Here is a 27,346-nt window from a genome sequence, read left to right on the forward strand (position 1 = left end):
CTGCAGCTTTTCTCTCGAGCAGGAAGCTGAGGCATTTCCTCCTGCAGCGGGGCCGGGCGGGTTTTGCAATCCGGGGGTTTCTGTTCCCGGGCTGGGGAGGCGCCGCTCGCTCCGCGCTCCTTCTCTCCCGACTCCTGGCACCTCCCGGGGGTTTGCTGGCAGCCCCGGCAGGTCCCGGCCGCCCTGAGGGTTCGGTCCATGCTCGGGCTCGGTGCCGGTGCTGCCGGGGAGGGGGCCCGGGGAGCGGCCGGGGCCGGGCACACGGGGCCGAGGGCCGGGGCGAGCCCCGCGCTTCCCGCTGGACATGCAGAGCACCCCAAACTACCTGTGGAGCACCGAGGACCTCCTGGGCCAGGGGGCCACGGCCTCTGTCTACAAAGCTCGCAACAAGGTGAGCGGGGGCGGCTGGGGGGGCAGGAACCCCAAAACTCCAGAGCCCCGGTGGTGCCCCCCATCCCTCCCGCCCCGCGGGATGCCCGAACTCCCCTTCACTCGCCCTCCCGGGAGATCCTCGCCTTGGCACCAGCTCAGCCGCTGCTTTGGGGTTTATTTTCGTTTTCCACGGGGCTCCTTTCCCCGGTCCGCGGGTCCGGGGCGGCTTTTGGGGCTCTCCCGGCCGGGTCCCCGCGTTCCCGAGCGGCGCAGGGGGAAGAAGCTGCTTTCCGGGGAATGCCCGGGGCTTTTGAAAAGCCCATCCTTGGCCATTTGCATAGTTCATGCAAACACTTGCCGGGCTTGGAGCGGGGCTCTGCTCCCCAGCAGCCTTTGAAGTTTATTGAGCAAACTGCAGGAGCGGCTGCGAGAGCGGGCTGGGAACATCCCCATCCCTCGGGAGCTGCCAGCCCCGGCTCCGGACGGGAATTTTTGTGGGGCAGAATAAACACAGCGACATTCAGCACGTGGGTGCAGGGGCAGGAAGAGCAGGGAGGTGAATAACAGCGGATTGTTTGTGCCGTCCTGGTACGGAGGCATCATTTACATCCCGAGCCGGGTGTGGGAGCCGTGGCAGAGCTCCTGGAGCTGCTCTGCACATCAATGACATCTCCTCGTGTCTCTTTTCCCTCTTTTTTTCCCCAGAAATCGGGGGAGCTGGTTGCCGTGAAGGTCTTTAACAATGCCAGCTACCTGCGGCCCCACGAGGTCCAGATGAGAGAGTTCGAGATGCTGCGGAAGCTGAACCACAAAAACATTGTCAAATTATTTGCCGTGGAGGAGACAGTGAGTGGGAACCCCCTGGGAAACCCTGGGGGTGACCAACCCAGCCTGGTTCTGCCTGGCTGGGGGGACAGGCCAGCTGCAGGGACAGGGGCTGAGCCCTCCTGGCGTGTCCCACCGCAGGGCAGCAGCAAGCAGAAGGTGCTGGTGATGGAATATTGCTCCAGTGGCAGCCTGCTGAATGTGCTGGAAGACCCAGCCAATGCTTTTGGCCTGGCTGAGTCCGAGTTCCTCATCGTGCTGCAGTGTGTGGGTGAGTGTGGGGGACCCCCAGCCCCTGCCAGCACCACTGGGACCCTCCAGCTGGGGACCCCATGGTGCTGGTGGGACCCCGCAGGCACCAGCCCTGGGTGATGGGATGAGGGGTCAGAAATTGCAGCCCTGAGCAGGGTGAGCTCCGTGCTGAGGGTTTCTCCTTGCTCTGGGGAGCTGCTGTGGTGATGGACCCTGCCACATCCTCATCCTCTCCACCCCCCAGTCACACCAGTCCCCACCACTGCGGGATTTACCCCCTCTCCAGCCCTTTTTTCCTTCCTAAACTCCATCTGACCCCGCTGGAGCCCGGTGCCGAGCCCCACACACCTTTCCCCGCAGTGGCAGGGATGAACCACCTCCGTGAGAACGGCATCGTCCACAGGGACATCAAACCCGGCAACATCATGAGGCTGGTGGGGGAGGACGGGCAGAGCATCTACAAACTGACGGATTTCGGAGCCGCCCGAGAGCTGGAGGATGACGAGAAGTTTGTGTCTGTCTATGGGACAGAGGAGTACCTCGTGAGTAGGGCACGTCCCAGGCTGCTGGCCCTGTCCCTCAATCCCACAGTGACCTGGGAGCAGCAGCGGCTCGGAGAGCCTGGTCCGTGCTTTGGAAAGGGAGGGGCGCCGTGATTTGTGACGGGGGATGGTTTTTGGGAGGACCCAGAGCTCTGTTAGAGAGGTGATGGTTTTTGGGGAGGACCCAGAGCTGTTACAGGTGATTTTTGGGAGGACCCAGAGCTGTTATAGGAGATGATTTTTGGGGAGGATTCTGTGCTGTTACAGGGGATGATTTTTGGGGAGGACCCAGAGCTGTTACAGGAGATGATTTTTGGGGAGGACCCAGAGCTGTTACAGGAGATGATTTTTGGGGAGGACCCAGAGCTGTTACAGGAGATGATTTCTGGGAGGCCCCAGAGCTGTTACAGATGATTTTTGGGAGGACCCAGAGCTGTTACAGATGATTTTTGGGAGGACCCAGAGCTGTTACAGGAGATGGTTTTGGGGAGGACCCAGAGCTGTTACAGATGATTTTTGGGGAGGACCCAGAGCTGTTACAGATGATTTTTGGGGAGGACCCAGAGCTGTTACAGATGATTTTTGGGGAGGACCCAGAGCTGTTACAGGAGATGATTTTTGGGGAGGACCCAGAGCTGTTACAGGAGATGATTTCTGGGGAGGATTCAGTGCTGTTACAGGAGATGATTTTTGGGGAGGACCCAGAGCTGTTACAGGAGATGATTTCTGGGGAGGATTCAGTGCTGTTACAGGAGATGATTTTTGGGGAGGACCCAGAGCTGTTACAGGAGATGATTTTTGGGAGGACCCAGAGCTGTTACAGGAGATGATTTTTGGGAGGACCCAGAGCTGTTACAGATGATTTTTGGGAGGACCCAGAGCTGTTACAGGTGATTTTTGGGAGGACCCAGAGCTGTTACAGGAGATGATTTTTGGGAGGACCCAGAGCTGTTGCAGGAGATGGTTTTTGGGGAGGATTCTGTGCTGTTACAGGAGATGATTTTTGGGGAGGACCCAGAGCTGTTACAGATGATTTTGGGGGGACCCAGAGCTGTTACAGGAGATGATTTTTGGGGAGGACCCAGAGCTGTTACAGGAGATGATTTTTGGGAGGACCCAGAGCTGTTACAGGAGATGGTTTTTGGGGAGGATTCTGTGGGGTTACAGGTGATTTTTGGGAAGACCCAGAGCTGTTACAGGAGATGGTTTTTGGGAGGACCCAGAGCTGTTACAGATGATTTTGGGGGGACCCAGAGCTGTTACAGGAGATGATTTTCGGGGAGGACCCAGAGCTGTTACAGGAGATGATTTTTGGGGAGGACCCAGAGCTGTTACAGGAGATGATTTTTGGGGAGGACCCAGAGCTGTTACAGGAGATGATTTTTGGGAGGACCCAGAGCTGTTACAGGTGATTTTTGGGAGGACCCAGAGCTGTTACAGGAGATGATTTTTGGGAGGACCCAGAGCTGTTAAAGATGATTTTTGGGGAGGATTCAGTGCTGTTACAGGTGATTTTTGGGAGGACCCAGAGCTGTTACAGGAGATGGTTTTTGGGGAGGATTCTGTGCTGTTACAGGGGATGGTTTTTGGGGAGGACCCAGAGCTCTGTTACAGATGATTTTTGGGGAGGACCCAGAGCTGTTACAGATGATTTTTGGGGAGGACCCAGAGCTGTTACAGGAGATGATTTTTGGGAGGACCCAGAGCTGTTACAGGTGATTTTTGGGAGGACCCAGAGCTGTTACAGGTGATTTTTGGGGAGGACCCATTTCTCTGTGCTTCCCCCCAGCACCCTGACGTGTACGAGCGAGCCGTGCTGCGCAAGCCGCAGCAGAAGGCGTTCGGTGTCACCGTGGACCTGTGGAGCATCGGTGTCACCTTTTACCACGCTGCCACCGGCAGCCTCCCCTTCGTGCCCTTCGGGGGACCCCGCAGGAACAAGGAGATCATGTGGGTGCTGTGGGGAGCTGGGGCTGTGCTGCTGCTGCCTCAGTGCTGCTTTCACTCAAAGCCCTGAGTTAATGCCTGTGGGGTGTGGGGAAGAACCCGTGTCCCATCTGCCACTTTTCCCCTCCAAAAGGGACACTTGGGTGGGACACTGAGCGTGGGTGGCATCCCTGCCCATAGCAGGGGGTTGGAACCAGGTGATCTTTAAATTCCCTTCCAACCCAGCTAATCCTAGGATAAAATGCATTCCCATGACCTCCTGGCTAAACAGCTGCAAGGGGAGGCAGGGTTAATGCTCCCTAGGAAGGTTTTGACTGTTCTTTGCAGTATTTTCCCTCTGGGCACTTTATTTTTCCTCAGTTAACCTTTCCCAGCACATCCACGCTCTGCCCTTCCCCTCCACCCGAGGGAGGCAGTGCCCAGAGCTCACTTGGCTCGGGTCAGAGCCAGCAATTCCCTTCCCACAGGTACAAAATCACCACGGAGAAGCCTCCTGGGGCCATTGCAGGGATCCAGAGGCAGGAGAACGGGAGCATCGAGTGGAGCTACGAGCTGCCCATCACCTGCCGCCTCTCCACGTGAGTGTCCCTCGCTGGGGCTGCAGCTCCCGTGTCCTCACACAGCACGGGGGGGGTTAGCAAGGCAGATAAACTGTTCATCTTCAGCTCTCACAGCTTTCACACCTGATCTTTGCTTTCCAGACAGAAAAAGGGGGTGCAGGGCAGCGTTTGTGACTCGGGGTTACACCAGTCCATGTAAACATCTCTTCTTCCCTTGCTGCTGCAGGGGGCTGAAGGACCAGCTGATCCCAGTCTTGGCAAATATCCTGGAGGTGGATCAGGAGAAATGCTGGGGATTCGACCAGTTTTTTGCAGGAACCAACGACATTTTGCACAGGATCGTGGTGGACGTGTTCTCCCTGCAGCAGGCGTCCTCCCACCGCATCTACATCCACTCCTACAACACGTAAGGCTGGGCTGGAGGTGGATTTGGGAATGTGTTGGAGTCTGAGATACAGACTGTGTGCCCTTGTTTTTAATATTTAGTTCTAGGATTCAAGGAAACACTGAATTTCATATAATATGAAATTCATGTGCATGTTTTCATGGTGACACATGAAAACAAATGTTAAAGTTAGATAGGAAAAGTGTAAATGTGTAGATTAGAAAGTTTCTTAAATCACTGGGTGAAAAAGTAGTTTAGAGAACAGGAGACAAGATGGAGGATTTAGGGTGTTGTCTCTTGTCCCTTCTCCTGGGGGTTTTTGGGTGGTAGTGAGTGATTAAATAGAAAATGTCACAGTGCACCACACAGGTGTTGGGTCATTGGGTCACTAAGAAAAATAGCTTGGTTGGCACCTGTTAATTGGGTAAATGGACATATAAAAGACCTTGAAGAGGATCTTTGTTGGCCATTTTACCCCTTTTCTATCATAGTGCACACAGCTCCTTGTACCTTGTAATGCTGATAAGAAAAAATAAACAACTGAGACCGAACGAGAGAAAACTGCCTCCCTCTCATCAATCTTCAGTTCAAAGGGAAAAAGAACCCAAATCAAAAAGTCCATAAAGAGACAGGAATGGAGCTCAGAAGCACCAGCCCCTCACTTTAACAGGGGAACCTGGGGGCAGCACTGCTCCCAAACCAGGTTAAAACACACCAGGCTCAAATCAGCCTTTGCTGGGAGTGCACTAAGGGAGCTGAGGGCACACAGAGAGCCCCAGGGCGTGTCCTGGGGGCTCTGCTGACCTTATCTGATATTTTGCTAAGAAAATATCAAAATTTTTTATATTTTGAGGGCATCAGGCTGCTAAAGGAATGAAAACCTGTGTGCTCATCTCATGGCTTATCCCCATCCTTTCACTCCTTTCTCCATTTCAGTACCGCCAAGTTTTTAGACGCCGTCTTCAAACAGACAAATATAGCCCCTCACCATCAGGAATATTTTTTTGAAGGACACCTGTATGAGCTGGATCCCAATCTACAAGCTCATAATTTCTGCAGAACCACAGAGAGCAGCCCCCTGACCCTGCTGAGCACCTCTGAGCAGCCCGAGGACGTGCTGGGGGTGCTCTACAGAGACCGTGAGTGTGGGTGCTTGGAGATGTGTCACGGCAGGAGAGTGGATGTGGGAACAGGGAATTGTTCCAGTTATTTTCCTCAGAGATTTCCCATTTCCCAGCTGCCTGATGGGCCCATTTCCTGCATGATCCTGGTGCTTGGGCAGTGTTTGACCTGGATCCCAGTTCAGCCAGTTGCTTTTCCCACTGCCAGGCTGTGCCAGTCCCTGTTCCCAGTAGTGACCCCAGTTCCAGCAGCAGGAGTACTGGTTCCCAGTGCCAACACCCAATCCTGATACCAGTTCCCAGTGCCAGTTCCCAATCCTGATACCAGTTCCCAGTCCTGATGCCAGTTCCCAGTGTCAACTCCCAATCCTGATGCCAGTTCCCAGTGTCAACTCACAATCCTGATGCCAGTTCCCAATCCTGATACCAGTTCCCAGTGCCAACACCCAATCCTGATACCAGTTCCCAGTGTCAACTCCCAGTCCTGATACCAGTTCCCAGTGTCAACTCCCAATCCTGATACCAGTTCCCAGTGTCAACTCCCAGTCCTGATGGCAGTTCCCAGTGCCAGTTCCCAATCCTGATGCCAGTTCCCAGTGCCAGTTCCCAGTCCTGATGCCAGTTCCCAGTGTCAACTCCCAGTCCTGATGCCAGTTCCCAGTGTCAACTCCCAGTCTTGATGGCAGTTCCCAGTGTCAACTCCCAGTCCTGATGCCAGTTCCCAGTGGCAGTTCCCAGTCCTGATGCCAGTTCCCAGTCCTGATGCCAGTTCCCAGTGCCAGTTCCCAGTGCCAGTTCCCAGTCCTGATGCCAGTTCCCAGTGCCAGTTCCCAGTCCTGATGCCAGTTCCCAGTGCCAGTTCCCAGTCCTGATGCCAGTTCCCAGTGCCAGTTCCCAGTGCCAGTTCCCAGCCCTGTTTCTGCTCCCTGGAGCAGGGCAGGAGGTGGATTAGGGCATTTCAGGGTCAGTTTTCCCCTGCCATGTGCTGCTGCTCCACCCTGGGCTCTGCAGGGAATTCCTGCCTCCTTCCATGCTCCCAAAACACCTCGGGGGGGCTGCCCTGAGCCCCCAGCGCTGAGGCTGAAACCCTGAGTGCCCACAGGGTTTATTTGGTGGGTGGGAGCTGCTCACAGACAAAGCACCCCGACCCTGCCTGTCTTTCAGCGGCGCTGGATTTCCCCAAGCTGGTGCCCAGGGTGGACGTGGTGGCCGACTGCAGCGCAGCCAAGGTGGGTGTGGGGGCCAGGGGCAGCCCCTGGCAGGGTGCTGGCGGTGCCCAGTGCCTGGCACGGGCTCTGGCCGTGCCCTTTGCCTTGCAGAGCGCCGTGGGTGCCGCTCACCAGACCCTGCGCGTGGGGCAGGCGCTGCGGAGGGGCCGCGAGCTGCTGGCCAGGGGTCTCCAGTGGGTGATGTGAGTGCCAGGGCAGGGGACACGGGGACACGGGGACAGGGGGACACTGCCCTGCCCAGGGGTCTCCAGTGGGTGATGTGAGTGCCAGGGCAGGGGACAGGGGGACACTGCTGTGCCCAGGGGTCTCCAGTGGGTGATGTGAGTGCCAGGGCTGGGGACACGGGGACACGGGGACACGGGGACACTGCTGTGCCCAGGGGTCTCCAGTGGGTGATGTGAGTGCCAGGGCTGGGACAGGGGACACGGGGACACTGCCCTGCCCAGGGGTCTCCAGTGGGTGATGTGAGTGCCAGGGCTGGGGACACGGGGACACGGGGACACTGCCCTGCCCAGGGGTCTCCAGTGGGTGATGTGAGTGCCAGGGCCACTGCTGGGGACATGGGGACACGGGGACACTGCTGTGCCCAGGGGTCTCCAGTGGGTGATGTGAGTGCCAGGGCAGGGGACAGGGGGACACGGGGACACTGCCCTGCCCAGGGGTCTCCAGTGGGTGATGTGAGTGCCAGGGCTGGGACAGGGGACATGGGGACACCGCCCTGCCCAGGGGTCTCCAGTGGGTGATGTGAGTGCCAGGGCCACTGCTGGGACAGGGGACAGGGGGACACGGGGACACTGCTGTGCCCAGGGGTCTCCAGTGGGTGATGTGAGTGCCAGGGTTGGGACAGGGGACACGAGGACACTGCCCTGCCCAGGGGTCTCCAGTGGGTGATGTGAGTGCCAGGGCTGGGGACACGGGGACACGGGGACACTGCTGTGCCCAGGGGTCTCCAGTGGGTGATGTGAGTGCCAGGGCTGGGGACACGGGGACACGGGGACACTGCTGTGCCCAGGGGTCTCCAGTGGGTGATGTGAGTGCCAGGGCTGGGGACACGGGGACACGGGGACACTGCTGTGCCCAGGGGTCTCCAGTGGGTGATGTGAGTGCCAGGGCCACTGCTGGGACAGGGGACATGGGGACACCGCCCTGCCCAGGGGTCTCCAGTGGGTGATGTGAGTGCCAGGGCTGGGACAGGGGACACGGGGACATGGGGACACTGCCCTGCCCAGGGGGATGAGGGTGCCCTGAAGGCTTTTCCAGCTAGAGAAGGACCAGGGGGATGGAGGGGCAGTGTGTCCCCACGGGGGAAAAAACTCCTCAGTGTTGTGAGGATGCTCCTGTCCTCTTGTTCCTTTTGGGTCACTTTTTCAGTTTGAGAGAGGCTGAGGAAAAGAGCAGAATTATTATTATCATTACTATTATTATTATTATCATCATCACCACTGTGTGCATCTATCAGAAGTGTTCCTGCCCAGTGAGATGAGCTTTAATGTCCCTTCCCACCCAAACCATTCCAGGATTCCATGCTGGATTTCACTGCCCTACCCACTCCTTTTGGGGCAGGACAGTGAGCAGAGGGTGAGACACCCCAAAAGCAGCAGTTTTAGGTCCATCCAGCCCCCCCAGCCTCAGAGGAGGCAGCAGCTCCATCCCCACCCCTTCCCACGCCGCTGGCCCGGGATGGAGCTCTCATTCCAGGAGCACTCCTGGGTTTTGTCTCTTGGCAGAGGGAACCTGAGAAGCGAGTGCTGCAGGATTTTGGAGCAGAGGAGAGGGGCTCAGTCCGTGCTGGCCTGCCTGCAGCTCACCCAGGGGAAGACACTGGTGCTGTAAGTCAGCCTGGAGGGCTCTGGGCTGTGGCTCAGGGGAGATGGGGCTCTCCAAGGTGCCTGGAGGATGATCAGGAGTAAGGAAATGCCAGGAATGAGCTCCTGGGAGAGAGGATTTCACATTTCACTGCGTGGGAAAGGAGCCACTCTGGATTTTTCTCCCTCTTTGCTGCAGGTTTTGATGATCAGTCCTTGGTTTCACAGTGTAATTTCTCTCTCTTTGCCTCCTTTGGGTTCAATTCTCTGTGGATACAACTTTTCTCTAGTCTCTCAGCCTCCTTTGGGCTGAATTCCTCTGGGATCCTCCCTCGTGGGGAGTTCCACTTATCTCAGTCTTTATGATTCCAAGGAAACTCCTGAGCTCGTTAGAATCTCGTTTCTGGTGTTTATTAACAGGTGATCACAAAACTTAACAGCTCTCTCCAGGCTGGTTACAAGGTTAATCTTTGCAATTTGGAACATTTCTTTCTTCTGATGGTACAAACAAGGCCTTGTGGCTCACTTCATGTCTGATACACAAAATGGCCCCGAAATACACAGTTCTTTTATCTTTATACCTATTTTTACCCAATTAACAACAGACACATATATTATTTCTCTTAATGACCCAATGACCCATCACCTCTGTGATGCACTGTGGCATTTTCTATTTAATCACTCACTATTACTTAAAAACCTTTAGGAGAAGAACATGAAGAAGAAAGAAGAAGGGACAAGGGACAACACCCTAAATCCTCTATATTGTCTCTTGTTCTCTAAACTACTTTTTCACTCAGTGATTTAAGAAACTTTCTAATCTACACACTTACTTTTCTTATCTAACTTTAGCATTTGTTTTCATGTATCACCATGAAAACATGCTCAAGAATTTCATATTCTATGAAATTCAGTGTTTTTCTGGATCTTAGAACTAAATATTAAAAACAAGGGCATGTGTTTGTGTTATATATTATATATTTATATAGCATTTTATAATACTATAATATAATGTATTTATTATAATCATATAATTATATAATACAATAATTTATATCATATTGATATATTCTAATATATAGTATTAATATATTATAAATTATATTCTATACTATAAATTATAAATATAAATATCAATTATAAATTTAAATAATAAATTTTATATATGTATTATATAAATTAAATTATATATAACATAAAATATATATTATAGATTTATTTGTGTATATAATATAGTATATAATTTATATACTATATAAATATATATATATTTATATATAATTTTATAATAGAATATGATAATATAATGTATTTATTATAATCATATAATTATATAATATTATATAATACAATAATTTATATCATATTGATATATTCTAATATATAGTATTAATATATTATAAATTATATTATATACTATAAATTATAAATATAAATTATAAATTATAAATATAAATTATCAATTTTATATATATATTATATAAATTAAACTATATATAATATAAAATATATATTATAGATTTATTCGTGTATATAATATAGTATATAATATGTATTATAGAATATACATTTATATATGAATGTATTATATATTATATATTTATATATAATTTTATAATATAATATGATAATATAATATAATGTATTTATTATAATAATATAATTATATAATATTATATAATACAATAATTTATATCATATTGATATATTCTAATATATAGTATTAATATATTATAAATTATATTCTATACTATAAATTAGAAATATAAATTATAAATTATAAGTATAAATTATCAATTTTATATATATATTATATAAATTAAATTCTATATAATATAAAATATATATTATAGATTTATTTGTGTATCTAATATAGTATATAATACATATTATAATATACATTTATATATGAATGTATTATATATTATATATTTATATATAATTTTATAATAGAATATGATAATATAATGTATTTATTATAATAATATAATTATATAATATTATATAATACAATAATTTATATAGTATTGATATATTCTAATATATAGTATTAAAATATTATAAATTATATTATGTACTATAAATTATAAATATAAAATATAAATTTAAATTATAAATTTTATGTATATGTATTATATAATTAAAATTATATAATACATATACATAAATATATATATATACATATATATAATATATACACAAATAAAATAGATTTATTTGTGTATATATTATAGTAGATAATATATATTATATAATATACATTAATTATATGTCATTTTATAATATAATATGATAATATTATAATATAATGTATTATAATAATATAATTATGTAATAACATTATCTAATATAATCATTTATATTACAATGATATATTATAATACATAGTATTAATATAAATTATATTACATATTATAAAATATAAATTATAAATATAAAACATAAATTATAAATTATAAATATACAATATAAAATAATATAAAATAGAACATAGAACATAGAATAGAGAACATAGAACATAAATTATAAATATAAATATAAATATAAAATATAAATATAAAATATATTAAAAATATATAAAAAATATATATAATATATTTAATATATATAAAATATAAATTATAAATATAATATATAAAATATAAATTATAAATATAAATTATAAATATAAAATATAAATATAGAATATGTAAAATATAAAATATCTATAAATATATATAAAATATATATAAAATATAAAATATAAATATAATATATATAGAATATAAATTGTAAATATAAATTATAAATAGAAATATAAATATAAAATATAAATATAAAATATAAATATAAAATACAGGAGAAACCTGGGCTGCCCTCAAGCTTCCCCTTCCCCACGCCCTCCTTCCCACCCAGCTGTCCTGGGCCAAGCTGATCTCATTTTATCTCAATCAACCCAGGGATATTTTGCTTTTCTGCTGCTTTTTTGTAGCTGTTGCTGTTGTAGTGGAAAATTCTTTGCCGCTGGCTTGCTGTCCTTTCATTCTTTGCCATTTAGCAAAGTCTCTTAATTTCCATTTCACCCAAAAAAAGCAGCAAAATCATCCAGGGACACGTGGTGGCCATTGAGTGCTGGAGTGCCAGGAGCAGCTGGATGTCTTATTACTGGACTTTTAGATTTGGGTTCTTTTTGAACTGAAGATTGATGAGAGGGAGGCAGTTTTTTCTCTCGTTCAGTCTCAGTTGTTTATTTTTTCTTATCAGCATTACAAGGTACAAGGAGCTCTGTGCACTATGATAGAAAGGGGGTAAAATGGCCAACAAAGATCTTCTTCAAGGTCTTTTATATGTCCATTTACCCAATTAACAGGTGCCAACTAAGCTATTTTTCTTAGTGACCCAATGACCCAACACCTGTGTGCTGCACTGTGACATTTTCTACCCAATCACTCACTACCACCCAAAAACCCCCAGGAGAAGAACATGAAGAAGAAAGAAGAAGGACAAGGGACAACACCCTAAATCCTCCATCTTGTCTTCGGCTCTCTAAACTACTTTAAACTTTAAACCTCAACCCATTCACCCAGTGATTTAAGAAGCTTTCTAATTCACACATTTACATTTTCAATCTTTTCTACTTAACTCTACCTGTTGTCTCCATGGTGCTATGCAAAACTCAGTGCTTTTTTGGGTGTCAGAGTTAGGCATTACAGATAAAGGTATATACCTTGCATCTCTGACCCCAACAGCGGGATGCTCTGGCTCTTCCCAACATTAAATCAGGAATATTTCAGCTGCAGGGACACACACACACACCCCCCATCCCAGCTGGCCTGGAGCCAGTGGGTGTAAACCCAACGATTTTGGAACAAACTGGGCACAACAGGGTGAGTTTGTAGCAGATCAGCACTTTGTGTCTCGTGGCTCAGATCTGGCGCTCTGAAAAATCCAAGAAATCACTTTGCAGCCTCCCAGGAGCCCAGCACCAGAGGGATTCCTCTGCCTCAGTGGGAGCTGCCTCTGGATTGTTCCCTCCTCCAGGAATCTTCATTTTCTGTCTCTGCTCAGCTTCCAGGCTGTTCCTGGGGGCAGCAGGGACCCGGCTGGGCTGGATGTGCTGGAGACAAAGCTGCAGAGGGTGAGGAGCATCCCCAGCCCCAGGAGCCCTCTCAGCTCTTGCAGAGCTGCTCCCAACCTCTCCCCATCCTCTGCAGGTGGACCAGGAGCTCTCCCAGTGCTCCCACAGCATCTTTGACTTCCAGGGGGCCCTGGATGGGATTTTGGCCGAGCTGCTGAAGGACAGGCAGCAGGTGCACGAGGACAAGAGGTTGGTGGTGGAATTGCTGCTGGTGGAATCCCTGGTGGTGGAATCCCTGGTGGTGGAATCGCTGGTGGTGGAATTGCTGCTGGTGGAATCCCTGGTGGTGGAATCCCTGCTGGTGGAATCGCTGGTGATGGAATCCCTGGTGGTGGAATCGCTGGTGATGGAATCCCTGGTGGTGGAATCGCTGGTGATGGAATCCCTGGTGATGGAATCCCTGGTGGTGGAATCGCTGGTGATGGAATCCCTGGTGATGGAATCCCTGCTGGTGGAATCCCTGCTGGTGGTGAAATCCCTGCTGGTGGAATCACTGGTGATGGAATCCCTGGTGGTGGAATCCCTGCTGGTGGTGAAATCCCTGCTGGTGGAATCACTGGTGATGGAATCCCTGGTGGTGGAATCCCTGCTGGTGGAATCCCTGCTGGTGGTGGAATCCCTGCTGGTGGGATCCCTGCTGGTGAAATCCCTGGTGATGGAATCCCTGGTGGTGAAATCGCTGGTAGTGGAATCCCTGGTGGTGGAATCCCTGCTGGTGATGGAATCCCTGCTGGTGGAATCCCTGCTGGTGGAATCCCTGGTGATGGAATCCCTGCTGGTGGTGGAATCCCTGCTGGTGGAATCCCTGCTGGTGGTGGAATCGCTGGTGGTGGAATCGCTGTCCCCACCCTGCTGGTGGAATCCCTGCTGGTGGAATCCCTGCTGGTGGAATCCCTGGTGATGGAATCCCTGCTGGTGGAATCCCTGCTGGTGGAATCCCTGCTGGTGGAATCGCTGGTGATGGAATCCCTGCTGGTGGAATCCCTGCTGGTGGAATCCCTGCTGGTGGAATCCCTGGTGATGGAATCCCTGCTGGTGGAATCACTGCTGGTGGAATCCCTGCTGCTGGTGGAATCACTGCTGGTGGAATCCCTGCTGGTGGTGGAATCCCTGCTGGTGGAATCCCTGCTGGTGGAATCCCTGCTGGTGGAATCGCTGGTGGTGGAATCCCTGCTGGTGGAATCGCTGTCCCCACCCTGCTGGAGCAGCTCCCCTGCCAGGCACAGCCCCGCTGCCACCCCACGCTCGGGGGGTGCTGGGGGGCAGCAGGGTCACAGCACACCCCAAAGTGATCATTTCACCCCAAAATGATCTCAGCCCTCCCTGCCCTGGGGCCTCACGGGTCCTTCCCGCTCCCCTCGTTAACCTTCAGGAACACAAAATCACAGAATTATTGTATGGAGGTGCTTTATTAAAGAGCTCTGGGTGCACAGACACAAATCTGACCCAATTGGTTTTGAGCTGAACATATTTTTATACTCCATCCTTATACAACTAATTATTAATTATTAATTATTAAACTTACATTGTTCTGTTGTATACATCGATTTTACCCAAGCATGGATTTCTCATGATCCCCCCCAAACCCCTCACACTGTTCCTCATGATTCTTTAAACAATAATTATATCTAATCCCATCTAACAATTAAATCATTTATCACATACTGGCTACACAGGCGCAGTTTCACATCATCTTAGCAAGCACAAGGACAAACATTCCCCATTTTACCTTTAACACTTTTTCCCCAGGGCTTTCCAATCCAAACTTTCTTTCTAAGTCCCCGAATTTTCCATGATTTTCAAATGCTTTCCTCTCTCCCTGGCAGCATCCAGCAGATGGAGTGCTGCCTGGAGAAGATGCAGGGGATCTACAAACAGTTCAAGAAGGCCAGGACGTGTCTGAGTGAGTGATGGGGCCACAGGCAGGAATGTCCCAGTCCCAAAAAGGATGGGTTTGGTTTGTTGGGATTGGCAATTATTTCATGGAATCCCCAAATCACAGAGGGACCTCGTGGAGCATCTGTTCTGTGTCCTGAGAGCTGCCCCAGGGAACAGGAAAATCCCCTTCAGCAGCCTCAGGGTGTTGTGAAATCACCCATTTATTGGGCTGTGAAATTTATTTCACATATATATATATATTTATATAAATTATAAAGATATAAATATATCTATAAATACATATATTTACATAAATATATAAGTATTATAAATATATTACATATATATGTGCATATTTAAATATATTTATAAATATATATATTATATTATATTATATTATATTATATTATATTATATTATATTATATTATATTATATTATATTATATTATATTATATTATATTATATTATATTATATTATATTATATTATATTATATTATATTATATTATATTATATTATATTATATTATATTATATTATATTATATTATATTATATTATATTATATTATATTATATTATATTGTTTTATATTGTTTTATATTATATTGTTTTATATTATATTGTTTTATATTATATTGTTTTATATTATATTGTTTTATATTATATTGTTTTATATTATATTGTTTTATATTATATTGTTTTATATTATATTGTTTTATATTGTTTTATATTTTTTATATTGTTTTATATTGTTTTATATTGATTATATTGATTATATTGTTTTATATTATATTGGGTTTTTTTTTATATTTTTTTATATTGTTTTATATTGTTTTATATTGTTTTAATATAGTTTTAATATTGTTTTATATTGTTTTATATTTTTTATATTTTTTATATTGTTTTATATATTTTATATTTTTTATATTGTTTTATATTGTTTTATATTATATTGTTTTATATTATATTTTTTAATTTTTTAAAATTTTTTTTATATTATTTTATATTGTTTTATATTTTTAATATTGTTTTAATATTGTTTTATATTGTTTTATATTTTAATATATTTTTTATATTGTTTTATATTGTTTTATATTGTTTTATATTGTTTTATATTGTTTTATTTTATATTATTTTTATATTATATTATTTTATATATAAAAATATATATCATATATAAATATATTTTTATATATAACTATATACATTTTTATATATAAATATACATAAATGCATAATATATATATTAAAAATAACAAAATAAAATATAATAAATATATATAAATATACATAAATGCATAATATATATTAAAAATAACAAAATAAAATATAATAAATATATATAAATATACCTAAATGCATAATATATATTAAAAATAACAAAATAAAATATAATAAATATATATAAATATGCATAAATGCATAATATATATTAAAAATAACAAAATACAATATAATAAATATATATAAATATACATAAATGCATAATATATATATTAAAAATAATAAAATAAAATATAATAAATATATATAAATATGCATAAATGCATAATATATATATTAAAAATAACAAAATAAAATATAATAAATATATATAAATATACATAAATGCATAATATATATATAAAAAATAACAAAATAAAATATAATAAATATATATAAATATACCTAAATGCATAATATATATATTAAAAATAACAAAATAAAATATAATAAATATATATAAATATGCATAAATGCATAATATATATATAAAAAATAACAAAATAAAATATAATAAATATATATAAATATACCTAAATATATTACATATATTTATAATCACCCATTTATTGTGTGGTGACAATGTCTCTCCTCCCCAGGGCTGGGCTACAACGAGGAACAGATCCACAAGCTGGATAAGTGAGTCCTGTGGGATAAGTGAGAAGCTGAGGGAGAAGCTCTGCAGAGCAGGGGACAGGGAGCTGATTCTGTGCTGGAGGAGGGGATGAGCCCATGGCTGCTGCTCTCACTGGACTTCCTGGGAACTTTTCTGTGAAGAAAATTCATTTACTGTCAATTTTTTCACTGTGATGCTGATTTAGGAAGTGTCCCTGCGTCCCTAAATGTTTGACTTCCAGGGCAGGGAAGTGCCTGATGGGTTTTGTACTTTTAAGAATCCTCCTTTCAGTTCCCACCAAAAAACCAGGGGGATTTGTCACAGGGAAGAAATAAAATTCCCACTTCAGTGTGCAGCAGGGAGGGTGAAATTTCACAGCCTCCTCTGTGTCCCTGAATGCTCAGCCTAACCTTGAACATTTGCCTTAAATTCCAAGGCAGAGACTCCTCAGCAGTGCCCTGGGGGGTGACAGGGGACTGTATCCCCCAAAACCTCCCTCTGTATCCCCAGAACCTCCCTCTGTACCCCCAAAACCTCCCTCTGTATCCCCAAAACCTCCCTCTCCATCCCCAAAACCTCTCTCTGTATCCCCAAAACCTTCCTCTGTACCCCCAAAACCTCCCTCTGTATCCCCCAAAACCTCCCTCTGTATCCCCAAAACCTCCCTCTCCATCCCCAAAACCTCCCTCTGTACCCCCAAAACCTCTCTCCATCCCCAAAACCTCCCTCTCCATCCCCAAAACCTCCCTCTGTATCCCCAAAACCTCCCTCTGTATCCCCAAAACCTCCCTCTGTATCCCCCCAAAACCTCCCTCTGTACCCCCAAACCTCCCTCTGTACCCCCAAAACCTCCCTCTGCATCCCCAAAACCTCCCTCTCCATCCCCAAAACCTCCCTCTCCATCCCCAAAACCTCCCTCTGCATCCCCAAAACCTCCCTCTGTATCCCCAAAACCTCCCTCTGTATCCCCAAAACCTCCCTAAACCTCCCTCTGTATCCCCAAAACCTCCCTCTGTATCCCCAAAACCTCCCTAAACCTCCTTCTGTATCCCCAAAACCTCCCTCTGTACCCCCAAAACCTTCCTCTGCATCCCCAAAACCTCCCTCTCCATCCCCAAAACCTCCCTCTGCATCCCCAAAACCTCTCTCTGTATCCCCAAAACCTCCCTCTGTACCCCCAAAACCTCCCTCTGTATCCCCAAAACCTCTCTCTCCATCCCCAAAACCTCCCTCTGTATCCCCAAAACCTCCCTCTGTATCCCCAAACCTCCCTCTGTATCCCCAAAACCTCTCTCTCCATCCCCAAAACCTCCCTCTGTATCCCCAAAACCTCCCTCTGTATCCCCAAAACCTCCCTCTGTATCCCCCAAAATCTCCCTCTGTATCCCCCAAAACCTCCCTCTGCATCCCCAAAACCTCTCTCCATCCCCAAAACCTCTCTCTCCATCCCCAAAAACTCTCTCTCCATCCCCAAAACCTCCCCCTCCATCCCCAAAACCTCCCTCTGTATCCCCAAAACTTCCCTCTGTACCCCCAAACCTCCCTCTGTATCCCCAAAACCTCCCTCTCCATCCCCAAAACCTCCCTCTGTATCCCCAAAACCTCCCTCTGTACCCCCAAAACCTCCCTCTGTACCCCCAAATCTCCCTCTGTACCCCCAAAACCTCCCTCTGCATCCCCAAAACCTCCCTCTGTACCCCCAAAACCTCCCTCTGTATCCCCCCAAAACCTCCCTCTGTACCCCCAAAACCTCCCTCTGTACCCCCAAACCTCCCTCTGTACCCCCAAAACCTCCCTCTCCATCCCCAAAACCTCCCTCTCCATCCCCAAAACCTCCCTCTCCATCCCCAAAACCTCCCTCTGTATCCCCCCAAAACCTCTCTCTGTATCCCCCAAACCTCCCTCTGTACCCCCAAAACCTCCCTCTCCATCCCCAAAACCTCTCTCTCCATCCCCAAAACCTCTCTCTGTACCCCCAAAACCTCCCTCTGGATCCCCAAAACCTCCCTCTGTACCCCCAAAAGCTCTCTCCATCCCCAAAACCTCTCTCTGTACCCCCAAAACCTCCCTCTGGATCCCCAAAACCTCCCTCTGTACCCCCAAAAGCTCTCTCCATCCCCAAAACCTCCCTCTGTATCCCCCAAACCTCCCTCTGTATCCCCCAAAACCTCCCTCTCCATCCCCAAAACCTCCCTCTGCATCCCCAAAACCCCTCTGCATCCCCAAAACCTCTCTCCATCCCCAAAACCTCTCTCTGTACCCCCAAACCTCTCTCTCCATCCCCAAAACCTCCCTCTGTATCCCCAAAACCTCCCTCTCCATCCCCAAAACCTCCCTCACCATCCCCAAAACCTCCCTCACCATCCCCAAAACCTCCCTCTCCATCCCCAAAACCTCCCTCTGTACCCCCAAAACCTCCCTCTGCATCCCCAAAACCTCCCTCTCCATCCCCAAAACCTCCCTCTCCATCCCCAAAACCTCCCTCTGTATCCCCCCCAAATCTCCCTCTGTACCCCCCAAATCTCTCTCTCCATCCCCAAAACCTCCCTCTGTATCCCCAAAACCTCTCTCCATCCCCAAAACCTCCCTCTGTATCCCCAAAACCTCCCTCTGTACCCCCAAAACCTCTCTCTGTACCCCCAAAACCTCCCTCTGTACCCCCCAAAACCTCCCTCTGCATCCCCAAAACCTCTCTCCATCCCCAAAACCTCCCTCTGTACCCCCAAAACCTCCCTCTGTATCCCCAAAACCTCTCTCTCCATCCCCAAAACCTCCCTCTGTACCCCAAAACCTCTCTCTCCATCCCCAGCAGGGTTTGTTTTCTCCCTAATTCATTTCTGAGCATCCATCCCCTTTCTCCTGTCATTCTTTGCACACATTTAAGGAAATCCCGCTGTTCCCTGTCTCATTCCTGCTTTTAGGCTGAATTTGGGGAGCCTGGCCAGGAGAGTTGTGTCCATTTTCCAGAGCGATTGTGTCCAGCAGTACCAGGAGGCGCTGGCCCTGCACAGCAGCAGGATGAGGTAACAGCCCCCAGGCATTTGGGACAGGGTGTTACTTCTCTCTCTTTGGCTGAATTTTCTATGGATATAATTTCTCTTTAGTCTCTCAGCCTCCTTAGGGCTGAATTCTCTGTGGATATAACTTTCCTCTCTCTCTCTGCCTCTTTTGGGCTGAATTCCCTGTGGATATAACTTTTCTCTCTCTCTCTGCCTCTTTTGGGCTGAATTCTCTGTGGATATAACATTTCTCTCAGCCTCCTTTGGGCTGAATTCTCAGTTAATATAACTTTTCTCTCTCAGCCTCCTTTGGGCTGAATTCTCAGTGAATATAACTTTTCTCTCTCTCTCTGCCTCTTTTGGGCTGAATTCCCTGTGGATATAACTTTTCTCTCTCAGCCTCCTTTGGGCTGAATTCCCTGTGGATATAACTTTTCTCTCTCTCTCAGCCTCCTTAGGGCTGAATTCCCTGTGGATATAACTTTTCTTTCTCTCTCAGCCTCCTTTGGGCTGAATTCTCAGTTAATATAACTTTTCTCTCTCAGCCTCCTTTGGGCTGAATTCTCAGTGAATATAACTTTTCTCTCAGCCTCCTTTGGGCTGAATTCCCTGTGGATATAACTTTTCTCTCAGCCTCTTTTGGGCTGAATTCCCCTGGGATCCTCTCTCATGGGGAGTCTCACTTATCTCAGTCTTTATTATTCAAAGAAAACTCCTGGGCTCATTAGATTCTGGTTTCTGGTGTTTATTGAAGGATCCTTACAAAAACTTGGCAGGTTTATCCAGACTGCACAAGCTCAAATCACCAAAACCTGGCTCATCTTGTACTAATGATACAAAACCACCCCAAACCACGCTGTCTTTTCACCTTTATACCAATTTTTACCCCATTAACTACAGACACTTGTATTGTTATTATATCTCAACAAATAAGTTTTCTATATCTACTCACATAATTAAAAGTGCAACTAACTCTAAACTAATCATATTTTGTGCTTCTAAAAAATGCAGAAGCATGGAGAAGAAGGAAGAAGAAGGATTAAAAGCTACACCTTTTTTCCTCTATCTTTACTCCAAGTGTGGAACCCTCTTAAAACTTATACTTTCACCTCTGTGTCAAAAGAAACATTTTTCTACTTTCTATTTAATTTCTTACAAACTCTGGCTTACTCTGAGATATTTGGAAGTCTTTTTATCAGTATTATATATGATTGATGTGTTTTTTAAAGAATTATATAGACAGAGAAATGTCCCTGCATTTCTAGATTCTTACAGAGGGGAGGAATCCAGGAGGATCCGAGATCCCGAGGGCTCTGGATCCAGAGTGGGGATGGAAATGGGGATTTAGGAAATGCTGCTGGAAATGGGGATTTGGGAAATGCTGCTGGAAATGGGGATTTGGGAAATGCTGCTGGAAATGGGGATTTGGGAAATGCTGATGGATTTACAGGTGGAGGGGGTTTCTGTGCTGGGAGTTTGATTCAGATGCTCAGAATTCCTCCAGGAGCTGAGGGCAGGGGCTGCCCTGGCCCTGTGCTCTCCCTGCCTCCTCTTTCCCTTTTCCCAGTTTTCCCCATTTTTTCCCTTTTTTCCCCATTTTCCCCCTTTTTTTCCCCATTTTTCCCCATTTTTTTCCCGATTTTCCCCATATTTTCCCCATTTTTCCCCATATTTTCCCCATTTTTTCCCATATTTTTCCATTTTTCCCCATATTTTTCCATTTTTTCCGATTTTCCCGATTTTTTCCCATTTTTTTTCCTTTTTTTTTCCTTTTTTCCCCATTTTTCCCAGTTTTTTCACATTTTTTTGTAGTTTATTCGTGGTTTTTCCCCAGTTTTTTCCCAGTTTTCCCCCAGTTTTTCCTCAGTTTTCCCTCAGTTTTTCCCCCATTTTTTTCCCAGTTTTTCCCCAGTTTTTCCCCATTTTTTTCACATTTTTTTGTAGTTTATTCGTGGTTTTCCCCCAGTTTTCCCCCAGTTTTCCCCCAGTTTTCCCCCAGTTTTCCCCCAGTTTTTCCCCAGTTTTTCCCCAGTTTTCCCCCAGTTTTTCCCCCAGTTTTTCCCCCAGTTTTTCCCCCAGTTTTTTCCCAGTTTTTTCCCAGTTTTTTGTAGTTTATTCGTGGTTTTCCCCCAGTTTTTCCCCCAGTTTTCCCCCAGTTTTTCCCCCAGTTTCCCCCCAGTTTTTTCCCAGGGAGAAACAATCCTTCTCCATATTTTCCTGGGGTATTTTTATACCTGTTTTCCTCTCCTTATGGAGAAAGCACTGAGTCACAGCTGGATATTTTTAATTTTTCTTGTTACTTCATTTTTAATTGTCCTGTTTCATTTCCTGCCGGGGTTTGTGGGGTGGTGGTTGTTTTTCTGGGGACTCGAGGTGGGTAATTCACCTGAAATATTCTTCCCTTTGTTACTATATTTAAAGCCAAGAAAAACATTTTTATATTTTTATACAACTCCTGATGTTTCTGCTGGGTTCTCCAAGGGACGAGAGGCCCGAGTTGCCTCATTTAAAAACTTTCCCTAATTAATTAATTAAGGAAATTAACAGCTAATTAAGAGCTTCCAGTGCTGTTTGGATAACCTGGCTGCTGGAGCTGCAGCATTGCTGTGACTCCTCTGCTTCCCTTCAGGATTCTGAATCCTGCAGAAATCAACGTGCCATTAAAACACATCCAAAAAAAAATAAAAATTAACCTCCAAAAATTAACATCAAAATAAATTAACGATGCCAAGCGTTGACCGGGAGTTTTGCCGTGGTTTTTTTGTCTCTCCAGGAAAGTTTGTGAGATCAAGAAGCACCTGAAGAGGCTCAGCAACCGCATCAGTGCCTGCAGCGTGGAGATGATGGAGTGCCAGGGCTGCCTGCAGGGTGTAGGTGCAGGGCTGCAGCTCCTCAGCCTCCTCCTCCTCCCTGAGGCCAGGGGCTGCCCTGCTTCTCTGCTCTCCCTGCCTCCTCTTTTCCCATTTTTTTCCCATTTTTTCCCATTTTTTCCCATTTTTTTCCCATTTTCTCCCCATTTTCTCCCCATTTTCTCCCCATTTTCTCCCCATTTTCTCCCCATTTTTCCCCATTTTTCCCCATTTTCCCCCCATTTCCCCCCATTTCCCCCCCATTTCCCCCCTTTTTTCCCCCATTTCCCCCCTTTTTTCCCCCATTTCCCCCCTTTTTTCCCCCTTTTCCCCCCCCTTTTTCGCCCCCCCTTTTTCGCCCCCCCCTTTTTTCCCCCCCCTTTTTTCCCCCCCTTTTTCGCCCCCCCCTTTTTCCCCCCCCTTTTTTCCCCCCCCTTTTTTCCCCCCCCTTTTTTCCCCCCCTTTTTTCCCCCCCCTTTTTCGCCCCCCCTTTTTCGCCCCCCCTTTTTTCCCCCCCTTTTTTCCCCCCCCCTTTTCCCCCCCCCTTTTCCCCCCCCTTTTCCCCCCCCTTTTCCCCCCCCTTTCCCCCCCCCTTTCCCCCCCCCTTTTCCCCCCCTTTTTTTCCCCCCCTTTTTTTCCCCCCCTTTTTTTCCCCCCCTTTTTTTCCCCCCCTTTTTTTCCCCCCCTTTTTTTCCCCCCCTTTTTTTCCCCCCCTTTTATCCCCCCCTTTTTTTCCCCCCCTTTTTATCCCCCCTTTTTTCCCCCCCTTTTTTATCCCCCCCCTTTTTTTCCCCCCCCTTTTTTTCCCCCCCCCTTTTTTCCCCCCCTTTTTCCCCCATTTTTCCCCCATTTTCCCTCCATTTTTCCCCTTTTTTCCCCCTTGGTTTTCCCCGTTTTTCCCCATGTTTTTCCCCAGTTTTTTTTCCCAGCTCCTGCTCCCTCTCCAGCCTCCTGGAGTGTTTCTAAACCCCTTGCTGCAGTTTTTTGTGGGTGATCCAAGCTGGAGCTGTTGCTGTGAGCAGGGAATGGGGAAACCTTTGGCAGAGGCTCTGCTGGTGCCAGGGATTGCCTGGCACGGGGGATCCCATGGGATAAACGGGAATTTCAACAGGAGGAAAAGCTGCAGAGCTGGGGCTCGAGCTCCTGGTGGATGTGGTGGCCCCTGGGTGACTTCCCTGTCCTGGGGCAGTGCTGGCTGTGACCCTGTGGGTGCTGCTGGGTGTTTGGCTCCGTGCTGGGGGCACCCAGGACTCTCCATCTCCCCAGGCTCTGGACAGGCTTCTCCAGATGGAGAGATGGAATTTGGCCCTGGCTCCTCCCGTGCCTTCCCCCGTCCCCCTGAGCCAGGAGATGGCTCTGAGGTGAGTCCTGGGAACAGGGATGGGGGGAGCAGATCCTGCTGCTCCTCCTGGGGATGGGGTGGGGCTTCTGTGTCTGCAGGGCTGGAAACGAGATCCGAGTCCTGGGGAACATCCCAGCCCTCCAGCAGGAGCTGCTCCCGTGGGGAGCAGGGACTGAGCAGTGCAGGAATTGGGGCTGGATCTGTCCCTGCAGGATGCAGGAATTGGGGCTGTGTCCATGCAGGAATTGGGGCTGTGACCCTGCAGGATGCAGGAATTGGGGCTGTGTCCCTGCAGGATGCAGGAATTGGGGCTGTGTCCCTGCAGGAATTGGGGCTGTGTCCCTGCAGGATGCAGGAATTGGAGCTGTGTCTGTCCCTGCCAGATGCAGGAATTGGGGCTGTGTCCATGCAGGAATTGGGGCTGTGTCCATGCAGGAATTGGGGCTGTGTCCCTGCAGGATGCAGGAATTGGGGCTGTGACCCTGCAGGAATTGGGGCTGTGTCCCTTCAGGAATTGGGGCTGTGTCCATGCAGGATGCAGGAATTGGGGCTGTGTCCCTGCAGGATGCAGGAATTGGGGCTGTGTCCATGCAGGATGTAGGGCTTAGGGCTGTGTCCATGCAGGAATTGGGGCTGTGTCCCTGCAGGATGCAGGAATTGGGGCTGTGTGTGTCCCTGCAGGATGCAGGAATTGGGGCTGTTTGTGTCCATGCAGGATGCAGGAATTGGGGCTGTGTCCATGCAGGAATTGGGGCTGTGTCCCTGCAGGATGCAGGAATTGGGGCTGTTTGTGTCCATGCAGGATGCAGGAATTGGGGCTGTGTCCCTGCAGGATGCAGGAATTGGGGCTGTGTCCATGCAGGAATTGGGGCTGTGTCCATGCAGGAATTGGGGCTGTGTCCATGCAGGAATTGGGGCTGTGTCCATGCAGGAATTGGGGCTGTGTCCATGCAGGAATTGGGGCTGTGTCCCTGCAGGATGCAGGAATTGGGGCTGTGTCCATTCAGGATGCAGGAATTGGGGCTGTGTCCATTCAGGAATTGGGGCTGTGTCCCTGCAGGAATTGGGGCTGTGTCCATTCAGGAATTGGGGCTGTGTCCATGCAGGATGCAGGAATTGGGGCTGTGTCCCTGCAGGATGCAGGAATTGGGGCTGTGTCCATGCAGGATGCAGGAATTGGGGCTGTGTCCCTGCAGGATGCAGGAATTGGGGCTGTGTCCATGCAGGATGCAGGAATTGGGGCTGTGTCCCTGCAGGATGCAGGAATTGGGGCTGTGTCCATGCAGGATGCAGGAATTGGGGCTGTGTCCATGCAGGATGCAGGAATTGGGGCTGTGTCCCTGCAGGATGCAGGAATTGGGGCTGTGTCCATGCAGGAATTGGGGCTGTGTCCCTGCAGGAATTGGGGCTGTGTCCCTGCAGGAATTGGGGCTGTGTCCCTGCAGGAATTGGGGCTGTGTCCCTGCAGGATGCAGGAATTGGGGCTGTGTCCCTGCAGGAATTGGGGCTGTGTCCCTGCAGGATGCAGGAATTGGGGCTGGATCTGTCCATGCAGGATGCAGGAATTGGGGCTGTGTGTGTCCCTGCAGGATGCAGGAATTGGGGCTGGATCTGTCCCTGCAGGATGCAGGAATTGGGGCTGTGTCCATGGAGGATGCAGGAATTGGGGCTGTGTCCCTGCAGGATGCAGGAATTGGGGCTGTGTCCATGCAGGAATTGGGGCTGTGTCCCTGCAGGATGCAGGAATTGGGGCTGTGACCCTGCAGGATGCAGGAATTGGGGCTGTGTCCATGCAGGAATTGGGGCTGTGTCTGTCCCTGCAGGATGCAGGAATTAGAGCTGTGTGTGTCCCTGCAGGATGCAGGAGCTGCTGGAGCAGATGAGGTCGGTCACCTGCGATCTCCAGCTCAACAACAGCATCATCGAGCGGTGAGTGAGTGAGAGCACCCGGAGGTGTGGATCCAGCAGGGATCGCTGCTCCTCCCACCTGGAATGTTCTGGAGGGTCTGGGTGGGCTCCCTTCGAGCCACCAAGCACAGCCACCCTCGCTCCTGGGCTGCTTCACCTGGGCTCATGAACTGCCCCAAGTTTGCACCATGGCCTGGCAGCAGCACAATTTCTCCTTCTTGGAGTTTTAGCCATGAACTTCTGTCATTTCCTCACCCTCTTGCCAGCCTTTTCTCTGTGCTGTCCAGCACCCACTGCTGTTCACTGCCATGGGGAAATAGATTTTCTGTATGAAAATGCCTTCAAATTTTCTGTATGAAAATCCTTTCAGCCCCCGTGATCTCCCTCCTCTGCATCCTTTCCTCTGAACGCAAATGGACAACGGGAATATGGACAGCAGGATGTCCAGGAGACAAAACCCAGGAAATTGGGAATTCAGCCCTGTTTTTAGGACCACATCTGGCCTAAATCCTTTGGTTTTGTTGCAGGTTGGGTGGGGCTGCTCCCACTCCCAGCGTTTGAGGGACACGGTGAAGGTGCAGCTGCTGAAGCAAAACCACTTCCAACCTCGGGGAATTCGCAGGAGCCGTCGGATTTCCGTGCCCTGGGAGCTCTCTGTGTGCTACCTCTGTGCTCCAGCACTCTTCACATCCATCAGCTCCCAGTGCCCTGAGCCTCTGGAAGTTTGGCTGGAAAAAATGAGTGGGGTTTTATCTTTTTCTTGTTAAAAAACGCTTGAAGGACTTGGCGTTTTTATGGTTTCTGTGTCACTGTGTCAGACGAGGAAGAAGAAGAGGCTTCACCTTTCATCCTCTTACTTATTTAGGAATTATTCCCACTTTTAACGTGCTGGAGGGGGGATGCTGGTGGCTCTGAGTGCTTGGAGCTGGGAAGACATTCCCAACCCTTCCCTGCTTTTATGTTTCTGGAGAAACTGGATGGAGGAGGAGCACATCCCTCCCACCTTGTCCCTCGGGAATCGCCCGGAGATCTGCGGGAGGGCTCTGCTGGCCCGCTCTGGACCCTTTTTAGGGGCAGCCGCTCTGCTCTGGGTTCCCGACTGGGTTTTGACCTTGGGGTTGATGAGGAGCCGAAATTCCCTGACCACCAGCCAGGGCAGTGTGTGGAGCAGCGATAGGGACTGCTGGGATCCGGGAATGGGAGATGGGATCGGGAGATGTTTGTGGGAAGGGTCAGCACCGCTGCTCCTCAGCCACCCCCCTGCCTGTCCCCAGCGTCATTTATGGGCTGTCACCCCCATCCCACAGCCCCAGCCCATGGAGCAGCTTCCAAAGC

The 27,346-nt window shown here is 47.3% G+C and overlaps 1 protein-coding gene across 2 annotated transcripts; it reads left to right on the forward strand.

Annotated features, from left to right (window-relative positions):
* Nucleotides 1-64: 64 nt before the first annotated feature.
* On the forward strand, nt 65-27,346 carry IKBKE (inhibitor of nuclear factor kappa B kinase subunit epsilon). 2 transcript variants are annotated; one of them, XM_058855690.1, is made up of 20 exons: nt 65-391; nt 1,078-1,218; nt 1,339-1,468; nt 1,810-1,991; nt 3,781-3,941; nt 4,406-4,516; nt 4,725-4,904; nt 5,820-6,022; nt 7,169-7,233; nt 7,324-7,415; nt 8,961-9,062; nt 13,086-13,155; nt 13,280-13,344; nt 14,982-15,058; nt 16,897-16,936; nt 19,835-19,936; nt 22,686-22,782; nt 24,028-24,122; nt 25,961-26,032; nt 26,539-27,346. In XM_058855690.1, exons 1-20 carry the CDS (start codon nt 305-307, stop codon nt 26,570-26,572), a joined length of 2,106 nt encoding a protein of 701 aa, XP_058711673.1. In that variant the 5' UTR covers nt 65-304; the 3' UTR covers nt 26,573-27,346. The 2 variants fall into 2 exon arrangements, with proteins under 2 accessions (XP_058711673.1, XP_058711672.1); XM_058855689.1 differs by having other exon boundaries at nt 13,232-13,344; nt 26,539-27,344.

Source organism: Poecile atricapillus, chromosome 23 (genome assembly GCF_030490865.1).
Source record: "Poecile atricapillus isolate bPoeAtr1 chromosome 23, bPoeAtr1.hap1, whole genome shotgun sequence".
Taxonomy (NCBI): domain Eukaryota; kingdom Metazoa; phylum Chordata; class Aves; order Passeriformes; family Paridae; genus Poecile; species Poecile atricapillus.

Excerpts from the sequence above, each read along its gene's own strand:
- IKBKE (XM_058855689.1), top strand. The coding sequence starts at position 305 with ATGCAGAGCACCCCAAACTACCTGTGGAGCACCGAGGACCTCCTGGGC. Across the intron at positions 22,783-24,027 it reads GCCAGGGCTGCCTGCAGGGT|GCTCTGGACAGGCTTCTCCA; the intron begins GTAGGTGCAGGG and ends CCATCTCCCCAG. Across the intron at positions 24,123-25,960 it reads AGCCAGGAGATGGCTCTGAG|GATGCAGGAGCTGCTGGAGC; the intron begins GTGAGTCCTGGG and ends GTGTCCCTGCAG.